Here is a 15456-nt window from a genome sequence, read left to right as displayed (position 1 = left end):
CCGATTCGTACCTCTGTACAAACCTCTACAAGCAACACTCAGAATGAACAGAAACACAAATCTGAGCAATACCTCTTGTGATAATTTATGCCTGCAGCTTAGTAACTGACACAAATGATACACACTGTTTTGAAGAGGGGGGCTGAACGCACCCCAAGGAGAAACAGCCGCTCCTCTGAACCCCCTTTTAAACGGTGATACAAGTGGAATAAAATAATTTGTTTTACCTCCTCTTTGCTCGATCAGCTTGCTGCTGCTGTGCCACGTGATCCGCATCTCGCATGGCGCTTCAAAAATTTAAAAGCCTGTACAGCAGCTGGCCTTTTGTCTCACTGCCTGGTCTCTCTTCTCCTCAAAACATTCTCGAACACTATGCAATCTCTTTTCACTGTTCTGTTATTTCACCGAGTAATAATTTCCGTTTGTGCTAATGCGATCCTTACTGTTATTTTTTTGAGACTTTTGAAATTTTCCTACTTCCATTATCTCTAACCTGCTCTGCATGTGTACCGTGCCAATGTTTTTGAATTCTTTACGACGTTCTACTTTGTCATCTACTCTTTGCCTTTTATTTCCGGCCCTGGGTGTGGTTTTGCATTCTTTTCTCTCTAACGCTTTTCTGTCTCTTTTGTTTCTTTCTTCTTCGCGTAGTTGTTGACGTGTCATCTAGAACGTCTAAAATTTTTAGGATCTGATAGCACAGGAAGGGTGTCTGCCATAAGCATTCCAACAATTGAGGTTAGATGACCATTGTTTGAAAATGGTTGTTAGAAGGGCATGAGTTGCAAAAGTCACAGCCATTGGAAGCAAGTCCCATGAGACGGTAAGTATGATGTGACATGACCGCCTCGCAGGACGTCAAAGTGTCTCGTCCCAAGATTTTTATTTATTTTTTTTTTATAATAGGCAAAAGATTCAAGTAAAAATGTGTTTATCACAGTCTAAGATTCTTACCGCAGGTTTCTGTGCAGGTGAGGACTTGGTCAGTGCAGTTCCACGGGCTGGAGACCTAGTAGTGGATAATCTGCTGCTGGTTGCCGCCTTGGATGCTGTTGGCGTTGTGGGCTTCAGCTCGGCTGCCCGCAGCCTGCTCACCTCCTCTTTCTTTGAGGGGGCCGGTGGAGTGCGTGTGGGAGCTGGCTTCTGTACCTGAACAGGCGTTGGTCTTCTACTTAATGGTGGCGGTGGTTTTGAAACAGGAGGGCGACTTGGAGCATTTTTAATCATATCAGGTAGCGGTGGAGACCGTGGCCTTTGAATCTTTTCTGAATTCTGTAGAGTGTGAAAGAAACGACAAATCAACAGAATTCTTCAACAGGTGAATTTATCACTCGTGTACAATCTGTGCATCCCCCACCCCCCCATATGGTGAACAGTGAAAAACAGAATTAGAATAAAATAATGAATTGGAAACATGTGGCGTACTGATAACTTACATAAGACAAATTTTTAGAAAGTGCATACCCTGAAATTTTACAAAATACAATTACAAAAAAAATTCAAATAAACACTGCATTCAACTATTTAAGAAAGGTTTCAAATACCCAAAGGAAATTGGCTTAAACTACAATTCAGATAAACTCACTTCACAGAACAAAAGCCGTAATATGATGCAACAAAAAACACAATTTAAAAGAAAAAAACCATCTCCCCTGTGGCTTTCCACATCTGTTGAAAAATCACAGTAAGCCACGTGTGAAGAGCACATTACCGCAGTCTCCTTGGAGCTGTTCTCAGCAGGTTTCAGGCTGACCTCCAGGGGAAGACTCTTTAGATCGGCTTGGGACCGAACCACCGTGGTTTTCTGGAATAGACCATAAAAGTTAATATACATTACACACATTCCACTTGACAACTGAATGTTTTACCAGATCAGAATATACTTTAGCCACCCTCCCCAAACACATCTTTTCTTTTATGTGATTTGGCTCAGCAGACCAATGTGCAGCGACTGTTCCATACTGGGGTAGACTCACCTGCATCGCCTCGAGCTTCTCCTGTTGCTGCCGTATCTTCTCACTCAACTCCTTCTGCCTGTCTTCGGTGGATTTCATATCCTTGCGCAAAATGCCAGTTGGAAGGTTTTGCCTCTGCTCAGAAGCCTCACACCTTTAAAATGAAAATTCTAGTGTGACTATCTCACACTCCTTTAACAGAGCGCCCCACAAGATTGTAAAAAAACCCAAAGCAGAAGAGTGATGTTGAACTACCACAACCAACTCCTGTTAAGTCATTGTCATTATGAAACTTGTGCTACCTTGTATCCACAAGTGCACAATTTGCACTTCATCCCGTTAACAAATAAAATGGCATCTCCGTCCCAAACTCTGTTCTCCTTCTGTGACTCTTAAACCCAACCTTGAATTCTCCAGGGCATGAAGGTAACATTTGTGCACAGTAATTGGTTTGGAGGTTGTGGCTTCTCCCCCATGTCAGCACAGAGTTTTCCACCATATTGCAATGACATGCAGGTTACTTAATTGTTGACCACATACAGACTTCACAGGGCTGACTGAGGGTGGGTTGTGATCATGCACAAGTGTGGCTAGTGAATGCACTCATTGTCATAACTGACATTATGCCCAGTGCTACTGAGGTAGGTTCTGCCTCCTTCAAAGCACAGCAAATGGATGCCGGGGTTTAATAACTGAAGGATGGCGGATAACTGAATAGTGTGTGTGGTGGACGCCATGACTATGGAAGGACCAGAGGAGAGAAAACGTCCAGGACAGTTTCTCCCCCAGACCGATAGAAGGCAGCTCCCTTTGTTTCCAGTGGGTGCTACGGGTCATAAGCATAGAGGTTTAACCCTGTTTGGACCTATGGCCACCTCCAGCGGGCGCATGAAAATTTGTGGGATCCTATTTTGCAGTACTACCACCACACCTGGAAGAGCTGCCGAAAGAAGCTCGTTGGGCACCTGAACTCCTTCTGAGTGTCTGGGCATCTAACGGCCAGAGACGGGAGGAAGAGAACAAAGTGTGTGGAGAACTGAAGATGGCAGCGGCGAAGGGACTGTGTGGGTGCTTTATGTGCTATACTGTGCTGTGGGGAGCAGAGAGAAGTGCTCCCTAGCTGTAAATAAAAGTGTGTATTCTGTGCTAAACCCAAGTCCTGCCTGTCTGTGCCAGGGTTAGGGTTGCTGTACCCGCCCTGGCAACACAATAGGTATAGGCATAAAAAAAGATATAACAGAAACACCTATTTTTGTGCAGTGGCATACAGCTGTCCTATTTCACAGGTTTGCATCATCTTCTACTTGCTGGCTGCTTCTGGCCAGTAGTGTCATAATGACAATGAGTACCTTAATAGAAAATAACAGACTTCCAACTTGTCACTACCTTACTCCATTTTGTAATTTCTTTGATCACGCCACCTCAAAGATACCACGGCACTATGTGACATAAGCATTTCATTTAGAAAGGTTAAATATACTTTCTGCTTGCCACGTGCCATATATAATGTAGACAATCACCCCATTCTAGCATGTCATGGAGCGATGCATTGCTTTGCGGACTTCAATGGTTTAATTTAGTGTTCCTGATGTCTACCTATTAGACCTTTGCACATGAAATCACAAGTCACTGTAAGTGTTTTCTGCGTTCTGATCCATTTTATAACACATTTTACAATTTCATTTCACTGCTTCCCAGTAAGGTCCATTCTCTAAGCACTACACATTTATCATCACCTGTCCTGTGAGCTGTCAGGGTTCATAGAACAAATCCAAGAATCCGGGTATTCCTTGTCGACGGCATCCAGTTGGAATGGCAGGGTACGCCATTTCAAACACTTATCTGAAAGGTTAAACACAACAACCGTCACCAAAGGTTTGTTTTGAGTGTATACTTACATCTGAAACCTGCACAAGTGAACACCACACGACTACAGTGCATTACACAGCAAAGAAAGGGAGGAAAAATGTGTTAACGCTCTGTGCTAAAAATGAGGCTTACTATATGGCACACCCAGGCTTCAGTCAGTAACAAAAGTACAATACATTATGGAAATACAAAGAGGCAGGGTTTGGAGAGAACAAATAAAGAAAAGATCACACACAAGGCAGAATTGGCCACAAAATTAGTTAAAAGTGTACAACACAAGAGAAGAGTTGCTTCCGCAGCAATAAATATTAAAAGAGAAATCCAACTCTTCATTTCATTACAAAAAGCAAATAACTTGAACAACCAAAATGTGAAAAGAAAAAAAAAAAAAACCACACACAACGCCACGTTTATTTAAATGTTCCCTTACCACACTGAATTGTTATGGGGATCTCCATGGCTCGACGTCGTTTATACCGAAGCTCTGAGGAAGGCGGCTGGTTCCAGTTAGCTGACAAATAACCAAACTCGTCCCAGAATTTGACAATCCCCTTCTGGGCTGAATAAAATAACAGGGAGAGAGGGCAAAAAACACACACAAAAAAAAGAAAATTATCTTCAAGTCATGATTTTTTAATCCAGCACAGGATAATGAGCCAACTTAATTTTGTTAAAAGTTCCTTCAAACTTTATACCCTTGTTGACCATACGTATTGAATTCTAATTTTTCTGATTGTTATTCATGTAATAGCGCAAACAAATTGACTTCAGCTTTCTTACCAATAGCAATGTCCTTCCAGTACTGTGCGAGGTGCTCTCCCATGGCCTTTAGGAGGTGTCGATATTCTTTAGCGTCGGCGAAGTCCTGCTTATTGTGCGTGGGCTCCAGCACAAGATAGGGGACATCAACCACTCCGACCACACCACCGCAGGCCCTAAATAGAGCATGTCACAGTCCCATTAATCAGTTGGTCACCGGTAGATAAAGCTGTTTGTTTAAGGTGGGAAAATTTCAAATGATTTGATATTCAGTTACTCCGATAGTAACAACATTAAAATACAACCAAGGTGATCACCATTTCTTGTATTGTGCATTCTACAATGTCAACAACAGACTGGACATATTAACATCAAACCAAGATAACCAAAGCAATCTCATCAACAGCGTGACAAAACTGCTTAGCATACACCTCTGAGTCGGTCCTTGGACCCTCATTACTTTTCCCACTTTATATTAATGACACTGATTCAGTTATAGTTATTAAAATTGTCAAATTCACAGATGGGATGGCAGACACTGAAGATGCAGCAAAAATAATTCAAAAAGACCTGGTCAAGCTTCAGAAATGAATGTAGAAAAGTGCAAAGTGCTCCAGATGGGCAAAAGGAACATTAATTATACATACAAGATGGGAGGCCCTGTCATACAGAAAGCAACCTCTGGAACCGATTTAGGGGTTTATGTTGATGAAATGCTTCCATTGGCTAAACAATGTACAGAATCAATTAAAAGGTAAATGATTTCAATCATTTAAGTCAGGGGACATTATGTTCAAACTACATACTGCAGTGTTAAGACCGCCTCTTGTGTACCGTTGGCAGTTCTGGTAACCACAGTACAAGAAAGACAGAGCAGCACTTGAAGCTGTGCAGAGGAGGGCAACCAAGTGCTTCATGGGACTTTTATGGACACTTCCTGCTGTTACCGGTTTAGTCTCGAGCAGAGGAGACTGGGTGGGGACCTAATGCAAGTCTTCAAAATTCTCAAAGGCATTCATGAAGTAGATCCAGAACATCCTTTCAGTTTAAGGAAGAATCACATACTCAAGAACATCAATGAAAATGAAGGGGAAGTGAAGAGCATTTAAAACTGAAGCAAAGAAAAACTTATTCATGCAAAGCGTTTTGGGACTCTGGAACAAAACTACCAAGACATGTAGTTGAAGCAGAAATCTTCACAGCTTTTAAGAAGAACCTGGGAGAGATATTGGGACAACTTAGCTATTAGCTAAACAAACGGACTTGATGGACTGAATGGTCTCCACCTGTCAAATTTCTAATGTCCTTTTGTTTCTTATGCAAACCCAGTAACAACAAAAATTCTTACTATGGGGCTTTCATTCACTCCAGACAAGAAAACACCGGGGTCTGATCTTATCTGATGTTGAGAGAGCTTTCCTTACTGATACCCAAGGAGCCTAGCAGGAAAGACACCACCAGTGGCAAACCAACATGTAAGGAAGAGGAGCATCCTACTGAGGAAACCTCGACAAACACACTTGGTTGTTTAGGAGGATGCACTTAAGACTCTTGGGGTCTTCTTTTCAGACCTATGATAAAAAGCACTTTGTGTCCTAAACAGGAAGCAGGCAGTCTGAAGTCTGCACTGAGGGCCTTAACAAGATAGCCCAGTGGTGCAGGAACACACAGGATTGCCAGACAGCATTCAAATCCTTTAAGCCTGTAGCTTCAAAATGCATATCTTAAACTGAGTCTAAAATCAAGAACTTAGCTGGGGCAAACGTTCAGTAAACAGAGTAAGACAGACTAGAGATCTGTGTAAAGAGCACAAACTGTACCCGAGAGCCACCAAAGTACCCTATTCAAAAGTTATGTTGAATCGTGTTTGGGGTGGCGCTGTGGGACAGCAGGGTTTAGTATCACATTAAGAATTGGTTCTGTTAGGTGTGCTACCTACAATCATTAAAACCAAATATTTTAAGGCAACTAGTAAAGCTACAAAAAGAAAGCACAGTCATTTTGTCTTGCTTATTGTCAAAGACACACATTTGAGAGTTGAAAGGCAATAAAGATGATTTGCAAGAGATAAGACGTGAATAGAATGAATATCACACACGCAAATACTCATAAGGTCTCAATATTTAAAACACACACAAAAGTACTTCTTACTACTAGTAGGAAGGTAGACAAAACATCCCAGAGTAATATGGTGCAAAACAGCTTTTTGAGATATAACTTGTGAGCAGCAAACCACTTACGTCCCACCATCAAGCTGAGGCCCCACTTTCTCATACATCTTGATGAGTCGACTGCAGTTGTACACAAACATCCCATCAAGTTCTCGCTGATTTATGTTTACGCCGAAAATGAAACACAACTCTTTTGGCTCTTTCAGGGCTCTGCGAAGATGAAACAAAGGCCTGTTATCCAAACTTGGAAAAAGAAAACAAATTTAAAAAAAAAAAAAAGGCCACCACTCTTGGTACTAAAATAATCTGGAAATCAAAATCACTTACAACACATTAACTAAATATTATATACAGATCTAGATAGATATATATTATCTTCGCAGCGGCGAAGTACTGCCTTTAAATTTTTATTAATAAGAAAATTAAACCTTTTTAAACTGAGGGAAAATATACCAATAATTTTTTGTTAAGGATCTCTTTGTATACCACATTGTCATTTTGGCCCTCCGGTTGAAATACTGTATGACCAAGCTGTGCACTGAGCTTACTCTTGAGCATGCAACATACAGTTGGCCATGTGAAAAGCAATCTTGTTTCAAATCTCACAGCTTGGATTGCTGCTGACATAATCGGTTTGAGTTTCATGATTTGTTTCAATTACGACAGTATTCGCAGGACTTGTGCTGAAGTGAAATTTGGTATCTGTCAAGCGTTGTAAGCATACAACCGGTTTCATCGATAAAATCACATCCAGCTTTTGAGAGTTTAAACATTCATAAACATCAAAGTGTCCACTACTGAAATTGTCACCTGTCAATCTAAGATGTTTAAGAGGCATTGGCAGTTGTCAAAAGGTGTAAACTCACATGCAGAACCATAAGTGAAGGGCTTAAACATTCCACTCTTATAGTGCTCCTGTGTAGTATAATTATCTCCTGTACCGTCATCAGTCCACACCTTGAACCTGTTCCAGTCATTCAATACATAAGACACAATGTTCCTCTGGATATCAAGAGTGAGCCTGATATGGCCGTGCAATATGTAACACAGAGAATGGAAAAGGTAGGTGCCATCTCCGGGCATGGAAACCACTCGGTAAGTGACAGTGCTTTGATCGATAGTGATCACCTCGATAGACATGTTAATGGGGTTACGGTTGGAATGATAAAGTAAATGGGTACCTGAACAATGTAAAGTAAGTCTAAAATACCTACACAATAACTATAATCATAATAAATGAACAATAAAACAGCGGAGAAGTCGTGGATTAAATAAAAAGGCTGTAGTTATCAGCAGGGAGACGTGAATCCCGTGGCGAGGCAAGGAAGGAAATGTACAGACCGGAGCGACAGACGGCCTTATATAGGCAGGCAGCCAACAACGTGGGAGGCGTTGGATGGGCGACCCAACGCCACCTCACACGGCGACCGAGCTGCAGGCTATGGACGTATATATGTATGTAAGTAGGATTTAGTTAGCGCTGAAAACCTGCATACCAAATTTCTTGAAGATGGGCCCATAAGTAACAAAGACCATTGGAAAGTTCAATATGGCGGCCGACAGTGGCGTCATACCACCGAAATACGTACGTACATTGGTTTCGGTGAGCGCAGAGAAGCCGCCTACCAAATTTCGTGAAGATGTGGCCATAAATAAGAAAGTTCAACATGGCGGACGTTGTCGACTGTTATGACGGTTACGTGTAGAATTTTCTAAATTAAACCTGCTTAACTTTTCTAAGTAAGCTATAAGGAATAAGCCTGCCAAATTTCAGCCTTCTACCTACACGTGAAGTTGGAGAATTAGTGATGACTGAGTCAGTGAGGGCTTTGCCTTTTATTAGTATAGATATCCCCACAGTATTTTGATGGTCCCCATAGGACGTGCGTCTATAGAAATCTCGTTAGTTTTATGCACAGTTGCAATTTGTTGTGCACAACAACCCTCCAAACAGAAACATTGTAATTTTTTTTTCCTTTCTTCGAACTTTCCTCACACTGTTTTTTCTTTTCTTGCCCTTTTTGTTTCCTGTGGTTTTCAGTGATACCTTTTGCTTATTACTCGTCAACATTTGAAAAACATCCACTGGAATTTAAGTCATTGTCATCCTCCTATAGAAACGGCAGACAGGAAAAAACGATAACAGTTCATATTAGACAAAAAAAAAAACTTTACATTTTTGCAGCTCTCAATTGTGGCAAAAAGAAAAAAATGTGAATTCGGAATTTTGGCATCGACACTATCAACTTTCTTGAAAGACCAAGCAAAAAATTTGGAAAAATATCGGGTTGCAAATGTATGTGAACTACTGAATTTGAAGACGTCGAAAAAGCCATTTTTATGTGGTTCAGTGATGCTCGTTCAAGAAACATTCCTATTAATGCGATACTCATTCAAGAAAATGTGAGGTTTCTAAACTTTCTTGGGACCTCCATCAACGGGACAACACGCGAAAGAGCATCCCGAAGTCCGATCTCCGCGGCTCAAAGCTATGCTGCACCTCTCCACTAAAGCAAACAGAAAAAAAGATTTTGGTGGGTAACGCAAGGTACACTGTAAATGCAGATGGGTGTTGGGCGGGTTGTATCTCAAAAGAGTTCAGAAACCTCACAATATGAAGAAAAAAAAGGATGATTCAGCTCCTGATTGATAACTGTGCTGCCCACAACATGCTTCCCCATTTACATAATATTCGTGTTGAATTCCTCCCACCCAACTACACAGCAGTGCTTCAGCCGCTGGATTTAGGCATCACTCGCACCCTGAAAGTGCATTATCGCAAGGAAATGCTGATAAAAATTCTTCTCAGCATAACTTGTAGACAGGAGGAGATTAAAATTAACGCGAAATAAGCTATTGAAATGATTGTAAATGCCTGGACACAAGTTAAAGTAAGCACTATAGCTACAAATACAGAATCTCATTACAACAAAATATTTTTTAGGTTCCTGAGAGTTCGTTGTAACGGAATTGTACCTATATATACAGTGGAACCTTGGTTCATGAATGTCTCGGTACACGTACAAATTGGTTTATGACCAAAAAGTTCGCCAAACTTTTGCCTCGGTTCACGACCACACACTCGATATACGAACAAGCCAGTTTCCCTTTCGGTTTGTGCGTGTTCAGTCTCTCCCTGTGCATTTCCTGTGCAGCGAGCAAGAGAGAGAGAGCGAGAGAGCTCGACACACACACAATGGCGCACGAGAGAGACACACAGACACACACACACACACACAGGCAGTGAGAGAGAGAGAGAGCTGGACGCATAAGGTAGGAAGGCAGTTAAAGAAAGCACTGGGCTTGATTTTGTTTTCACTTCTGTTTACAGCGATCGGTTCGTAGTGTGCATTGTTGCAATGTTACTTTTCTTGGTGGTTTATTAAATTATGGCTTTTTTCAAATGTTAATTTTTTTCCCTGCGCTTAAAACTCATTAAAAAAAAAAAAGTGTTTTTAGCCAGCGGTTAGTACCGCTATAACGCGAACTATTGCAGTGTTAGTTTTAAACTAAAATATCAAGAAAGTTGTTTGTATTTAGGTGATTTAGTTAGCTGACCCACTGCATACCACTTTAGTTTTCACATGATTTTTCCTGTTATTGAAATGAGTCATTTTTTTACCTATAAGAATGTCTTAAAACGAATGGATCATTTACTTAGTCTCTTACAAATACTCATCGAGCATAGTGGACCTCAGTTTAACGGGAATACTCCAATCAGTAAGAGAGTACATATTTTATTCTTATTTCATGATTTTTACCCCGTTAAATAATAATACATTTTTCTTTCACATATTTATAGAATTTCATGATTTTTGACTCCAATAAATAATAATTTTTCTTTGGTACATTTACAGATTTTACTAATATTCTGACTTCAATTGGGGGGTTGGGTGCCAAAGGAGCCAGGGCCTTTCCCCCCAGTGTCTTATAAATAATATAAAAATCATGCTGCCATGCTTTTCTTAATCTAATATATAAAGCAGAGTTTATGTATGTGTGTATGTATGTTTGTTTGTCCGCCATACAAATCTGCACCGGGCGTCTGATCGGCACCAAACTGGAGATATGGTCCTTTGTGACCAGGAGAAGGTCATGGGGTTTGTTTGGTTGGGAAAAATGTTTGCGGTGAAGCGCAGGGCACTTTTCACCAACACAACTTTTGGCACATGTCCCCGTACTTATCAACAAGATGGCCACACGTTGCAACAGACGTTCACCTCTGCACCATCTAGCGTCAGCTTTGGTCTCTGTGCGTCGCTCTTTACCCATGTTTCTTTAAATTGCCAAGACATGCCAGAAGTGTCCAAGTATGAGGAGGCCAACAGATTTGATCGGGTGAAAAGCAACTGCCGTATGGATGTAAAAAATGAATGACCCAGCACGCGTGAATGGCTGAGACACCCGCGTTTCCGCACGTCACACTCCCACACGCACTGATTGTGCTATATTTCATTTGCCAACGTCCATTATATGCAGGCACGTTTGAACAGAGACTCACCTTAAAAAGACAGCATCCTTCCCTCACCATTTTCCCCAGACACACCACCGGTTGTATATTGCTTCTCTCTGTAGTTACCATCCCCAACATCCGTTAGATGCTAGAACGGTTCAACACATATGCTCCTTACAAAAACACCACATCTTCCACCATTTTTCCCAGTACAGTTTCAGTGCTACTCTTTCTCACGCTTTCAGTATTTGTGGTGCTATTGATTTCAAATGTCTACAATTTCCCGTTCGTTTGGCTTTTGCTATGTCAATTAATAAGCTCAACGGCAATCATGGCAAGTTGCAGGCATCAATTCGGAAAATCCATACTTTTCACATGAACAACTCTACATAGCATGTTGTAGAGTGGACAATCCACAGAATTTGTTCATTTTTCGCCCCACAAGAGAAAACACTTATATTACCTATTACAATAAAATATGAATCAAAAAACTGTTTCTTCTATTTCTATGTTCTATTTGTTTCATTTCAGAAATTCACTCCCGGGCAATGCCAGGTACTCCTGCTAGTGTCAAATAAAAGAAAAAAAATACCAGCTAATTAAATGAGGGGAGTGTTCTCAGGTGTTGCCACGGATTAGAAATCTGGTGGAAACAAAAACCTGCAGTGACAGGGGGTCCCCAGGACAGGGTTTGGGAAACACTGCTCTAAGCTCTTTACCCCATAATGCTACTTTCAGATAAGGGTTTATAGTTAAGCAGACAGACCTCTGCTTGGCCTCCAAAATGCGTTTCTTCATCTCAGCTTCTCGACGTAGCATCATAGCTGCATCCTGTGTTTTCCGTAGCAAAATCTGGGAGCAAAAGAAAAGATTGAAATAGAAAAGAAAAAAAATGCGCAAAATACTTTATATTCTGCAAGAAGAGCACAAAAACATGTCATCTCTCAAATCTGATTATGAAGACTGAAAGTCATCATTAATATTTTTTCAATAAATAACTGTCTTCATTTTGTGAGGTGGAGGAGAGGATCTGTGGGGTGGTAGGCTGGACATTTCCTGTCACATGCAGACATTCTGGTGAGCTGTTTGATGTGCGTTGTGCTGTTCTAATAGTACGACTAACACTTTGCCAATTACGAGTAAAAGCAATCCAAACAACTGCAATTCTACAGATGCCACAGAGAACACAGAGCTACTGGTGGTGTTCCTCCATGGTGCCCGAAATGTGTACGTGCTCAGCCTTATCTTTCAGAAGGGGAGGATGCGATGAAATGGCAAGGTGAAGATTTGTTGTGTTCTGCATCTTCCTGTGGAGAGAAGCACTAAAGTGCACACTGGGGCTTTCGGCATATCCAGATGTAGAAAAATATATTAAAACAAAAAAACACTGCGGTTGCAACCTTGCAAATTAATGTTATTAAAAAACAGAGATATATACTCTAATAATTTTGACAGAAATAGCAAAATGCATACCAGATGATATTATCCCAATAACAGTTAAATTAAAGGAGATTTTTGTTTTTTTTTTGTTTTTAAATAAAGTAAATAAATAAAATCACAAGGGGCTTCCTGAACAATGTTATGAAATTCAGACAGTAGTAGGTCTGTGGTTAAAGAGCAGACCAGAAATGTCAAGGGCATGGACAGGAGATAAGGACAAAGGGCAAAGTCAGTCAAGTATCAAGTCAAAGGTTTGTGGAGGAACCCAACATCCCATTCACCTTTCAAATGAAGGAAGTATGTATGGTGATGTATAACCTGTAGACGGATTACCCTGTGACCCCTGTGTTTATGTACGGCACGGGTTATCCAAAAAAACAATAAATATGTTCAATGTTAAACAATCGGTACCAACATTGACAAAACAAACAAAATGCATAAATGGAGACATTTTACTTTGAATTTAAACATATAAACAGTAACATACAGTAAAACCTTGGATTGCGAGTAACTTGGTCTGCGAGTGTTTTGCAGGATGATGGTAACTTGATAAACAAGCGAGGTCTTGCAATACGAGTAGTACGTATACGCTTTGTCTGCTGAGCGTCACGTGATCACAACTGAGCTGATGGCTCTTCTCTCTCTCTCTCTCTAGCTGCGGAATTGTGGGTAATCGTCTCCCATGTTCAGTTTCAGTCGGCGTGCCTCACTCGTATAGTCAACATCCGTACGAGTGTATACTGTTTACAACAGCATTGTTCCTACGTGCGTGTTTGTGTTGTAACGTGCGAGTCCCTGTCATGCACCCCAAAACACGAGGCTTAGTCTCACTACTTTAGCAACACCAGCTTTATTCAGCTTGAAACAGGAACAACGTGGATATTTAATGTAGCGGGATCTGCCACAAACTATACACCGACACAGCAGTCAGGCAGGGCCGTGGCCAGGTTAGTGACCAATTAATTTATAATGTTCCTTGTATCATTCATCAACGGCAGGCGCTTATAGCATGACCATGTTGTTTTTGGATTTGCTTTTGTGGCAAACTGCTACAGCGCTAGGAGCCTGCGGTTGCTTCGAGATTATCTTCCACATGTCGTCCTGTTGGGGGGAATCCCAAAAGAGTTTAGAAACCTTACAGTTATAGCAGGGATTCGAATTCGGGATTAGAGTGAAAGTCGTCCTACACAATAAACCTCCTCTCTCTCATCTCCCTCACATCAGCCATGATTCTTTTCAAAGGTAAACTGCAGTTTAATTTGTTTGATGTAGTTTTACTTTATATTTTTATTTAATCATTTTTATATGAATAGTTTTGGGTTTGTGGAACGAATCATCCGAGTTTCCATTATTTCTTGGGGAAAATTCACTTTGATATACGAGTGCTTTGGATTACAAGCACGTTTCCGGAATGAATTACGCTCGCAAACCAAGGCACCACTGTAATGTTATACACCCAGGAGTGTGTATAGGAGGATCTTGTGCCACTCTGAACTTTAATTACTACAAATATTTAGTAAAACACCAGCAGATGCTGAATTATGTCAGCACTCCTTGGATGTATTCTTCCTACTGACAAAGATCAATGTGCATGACCTGAAGAGGCTGCTTACCCGTGACTCCCTGCTTAGGTCTCCACCTAATTTAAGTTCAAGTGCTCGACTTTTGCTTTCGGCCTCACGTGCTTTTTCTTCAGCTGGATTAAGTACATAAAACAACATTTAATGGAATGAGTAGGCTTTGAAATAGGAAAAAGGAGAAAATAAGTAAATAACACACGCCACCACATACTGTACATACAAACCATGCAAAGGGTGTACGCGTTTTGATTTAGTCTTGTAACCAAGCATTTATCTTAATAGAGCTTTCAGATTTAATTTGAGGAAAAAGATGCAAAGGTATTGCAGACCTTCAATACTCTACCCAGTATATTATCTTCTAAAAATGATTGCTCACCAGTCTGGCTAAAAACTGATTTAAGGAGAAGGTCAATGTACTTTCTCAGAAGGCAAACACTACATTTCCTACACCTTTTTGCATTACTCATTTTGGTTTTGAAATGGTGTAGCTCTTAATAGTCTACAATGGCTACTTGTGCATACTAGAATAAGCGACTAATCTACCCTAATTTTCAATAACTACTAGTTGTACTTTAGTTCTGCCCTACTTTACATCCCACTTTGGGATGGGGTCTGCTACAGCTCAAAAGATTACTGCCCTCTTAGAAATGTCACTGCAAACACCTAAATTTCACAGGCCAATACGTACCAATTTTAGCCATGTGATCACTTTTTTTCACCTCCTGGTCAGCTCTTGTTTTGAATCGGGTTGATGTGTATTTGTACATCCTGGTAAGAACAAAAGAAAAGGCAATCATTTCAGTTTGTGAGAAATGTTAAAAGCTACCATTCTTACAACTCGAGGATCGTGGAGTGTTCTTTTTCAAGGGAAATTACCTGGGTTTATAGAGACAGCAAGAGAGACGCTTGGTACGAACTTTGTTTCCCTGTATGAATATCCTCATTCGGGGATCAATATACAGGACAGCAGCATATGCCCGGAAAGATCTACGCTCTGGTTTGCTAAAAAGGGAATGGTACAAATTAATTGGGGGACGGGGGGGATAGGGGAAGTGCCTGTATTACATTTCTATTTGTTTCTGCTCTAACAGTGGACCTTTCACTGGTCTATGCAACTACTTTGCCCTTATAAAAAAAATAATTATTTTGCCCTTATAAAAAAAATAATTAAATGCAATAACATAGACAAGAAAAATAGTTTAGAAAAACAATAACCACATGCAGCAAAA

At 40.7% G+C, this 15456-nt stretch overlaps 1 protein-coding gene across 4 annotated transcripts in view; it reads right to left on the bottom strand.

Moving 5' to 3' along the window:
- The window catches only part of morc2 (MORC family CW-type zinc finger 2), a 40362-nt gene that overhangs the window by 10402 nt on the left and 14504 nt on the right, over positions 1 to 15456 (bottom strand). For all 4 annotated transcript variants that reach the window (XM_039772212.1, XM_039772215.1, XM_039772213.1 and 1 more), the window contains 11 exons: positions 15104 to 15229; positions 14916 to 14995; positions 14261 to 14343; positions 11974 to 12059; positions 6824 to 6964; positions 4605 to 4759; positions 4255 to 4383; positions 3692 to 3797; positions 1977 to 2109; positions 1712 to 1804; positions 955 to 1272 (listed from right to left, as the gene is read on the bottom strand). In XM_039772212.1, the coding sequence (XP_039628146.1) occupies positions 955 to 1272; positions 1712 to 1804; positions 1977 to 2109; positions 3692 to 3797; positions 4255 to 4383; positions 4605 to 4759; positions 6824 to 6964; positions 11974 to 12059; positions 14261 to 14343; positions 14916 to 14995; positions 15104 to 15229 (1450 nt within the window). The remainder of the gene's footprint in view (positions 1 to 954; positions 1273 to 1711; positions 1805 to 1976; positions 2110 to 3691; positions 3798 to 4254; positions 4384 to 4604; positions 4760 to 6823; positions 6965 to 11973; positions 12060 to 14260; positions 14344 to 14915; positions 14996 to 15103; positions 15230 to 15456) is intronic.

This window comes from Polypterus senegalus, chromosome 12 (genome assembly GCF_016835505.1).
Source record: "Polypterus senegalus isolate Bchr_013 chromosome 12, ASM1683550v1, whole genome shotgun sequence".
NCBI lineage: Eukaryota > Metazoa > Chordata > Cladistia > Polypteriformes > Polypteridae > Polypterus > Polypterus senegalus.
The sequence above is the reverse complement of the archived record's forward strand: the minus strand, read 5'-3'. Positions and strand labels throughout refer to the sequence as shown.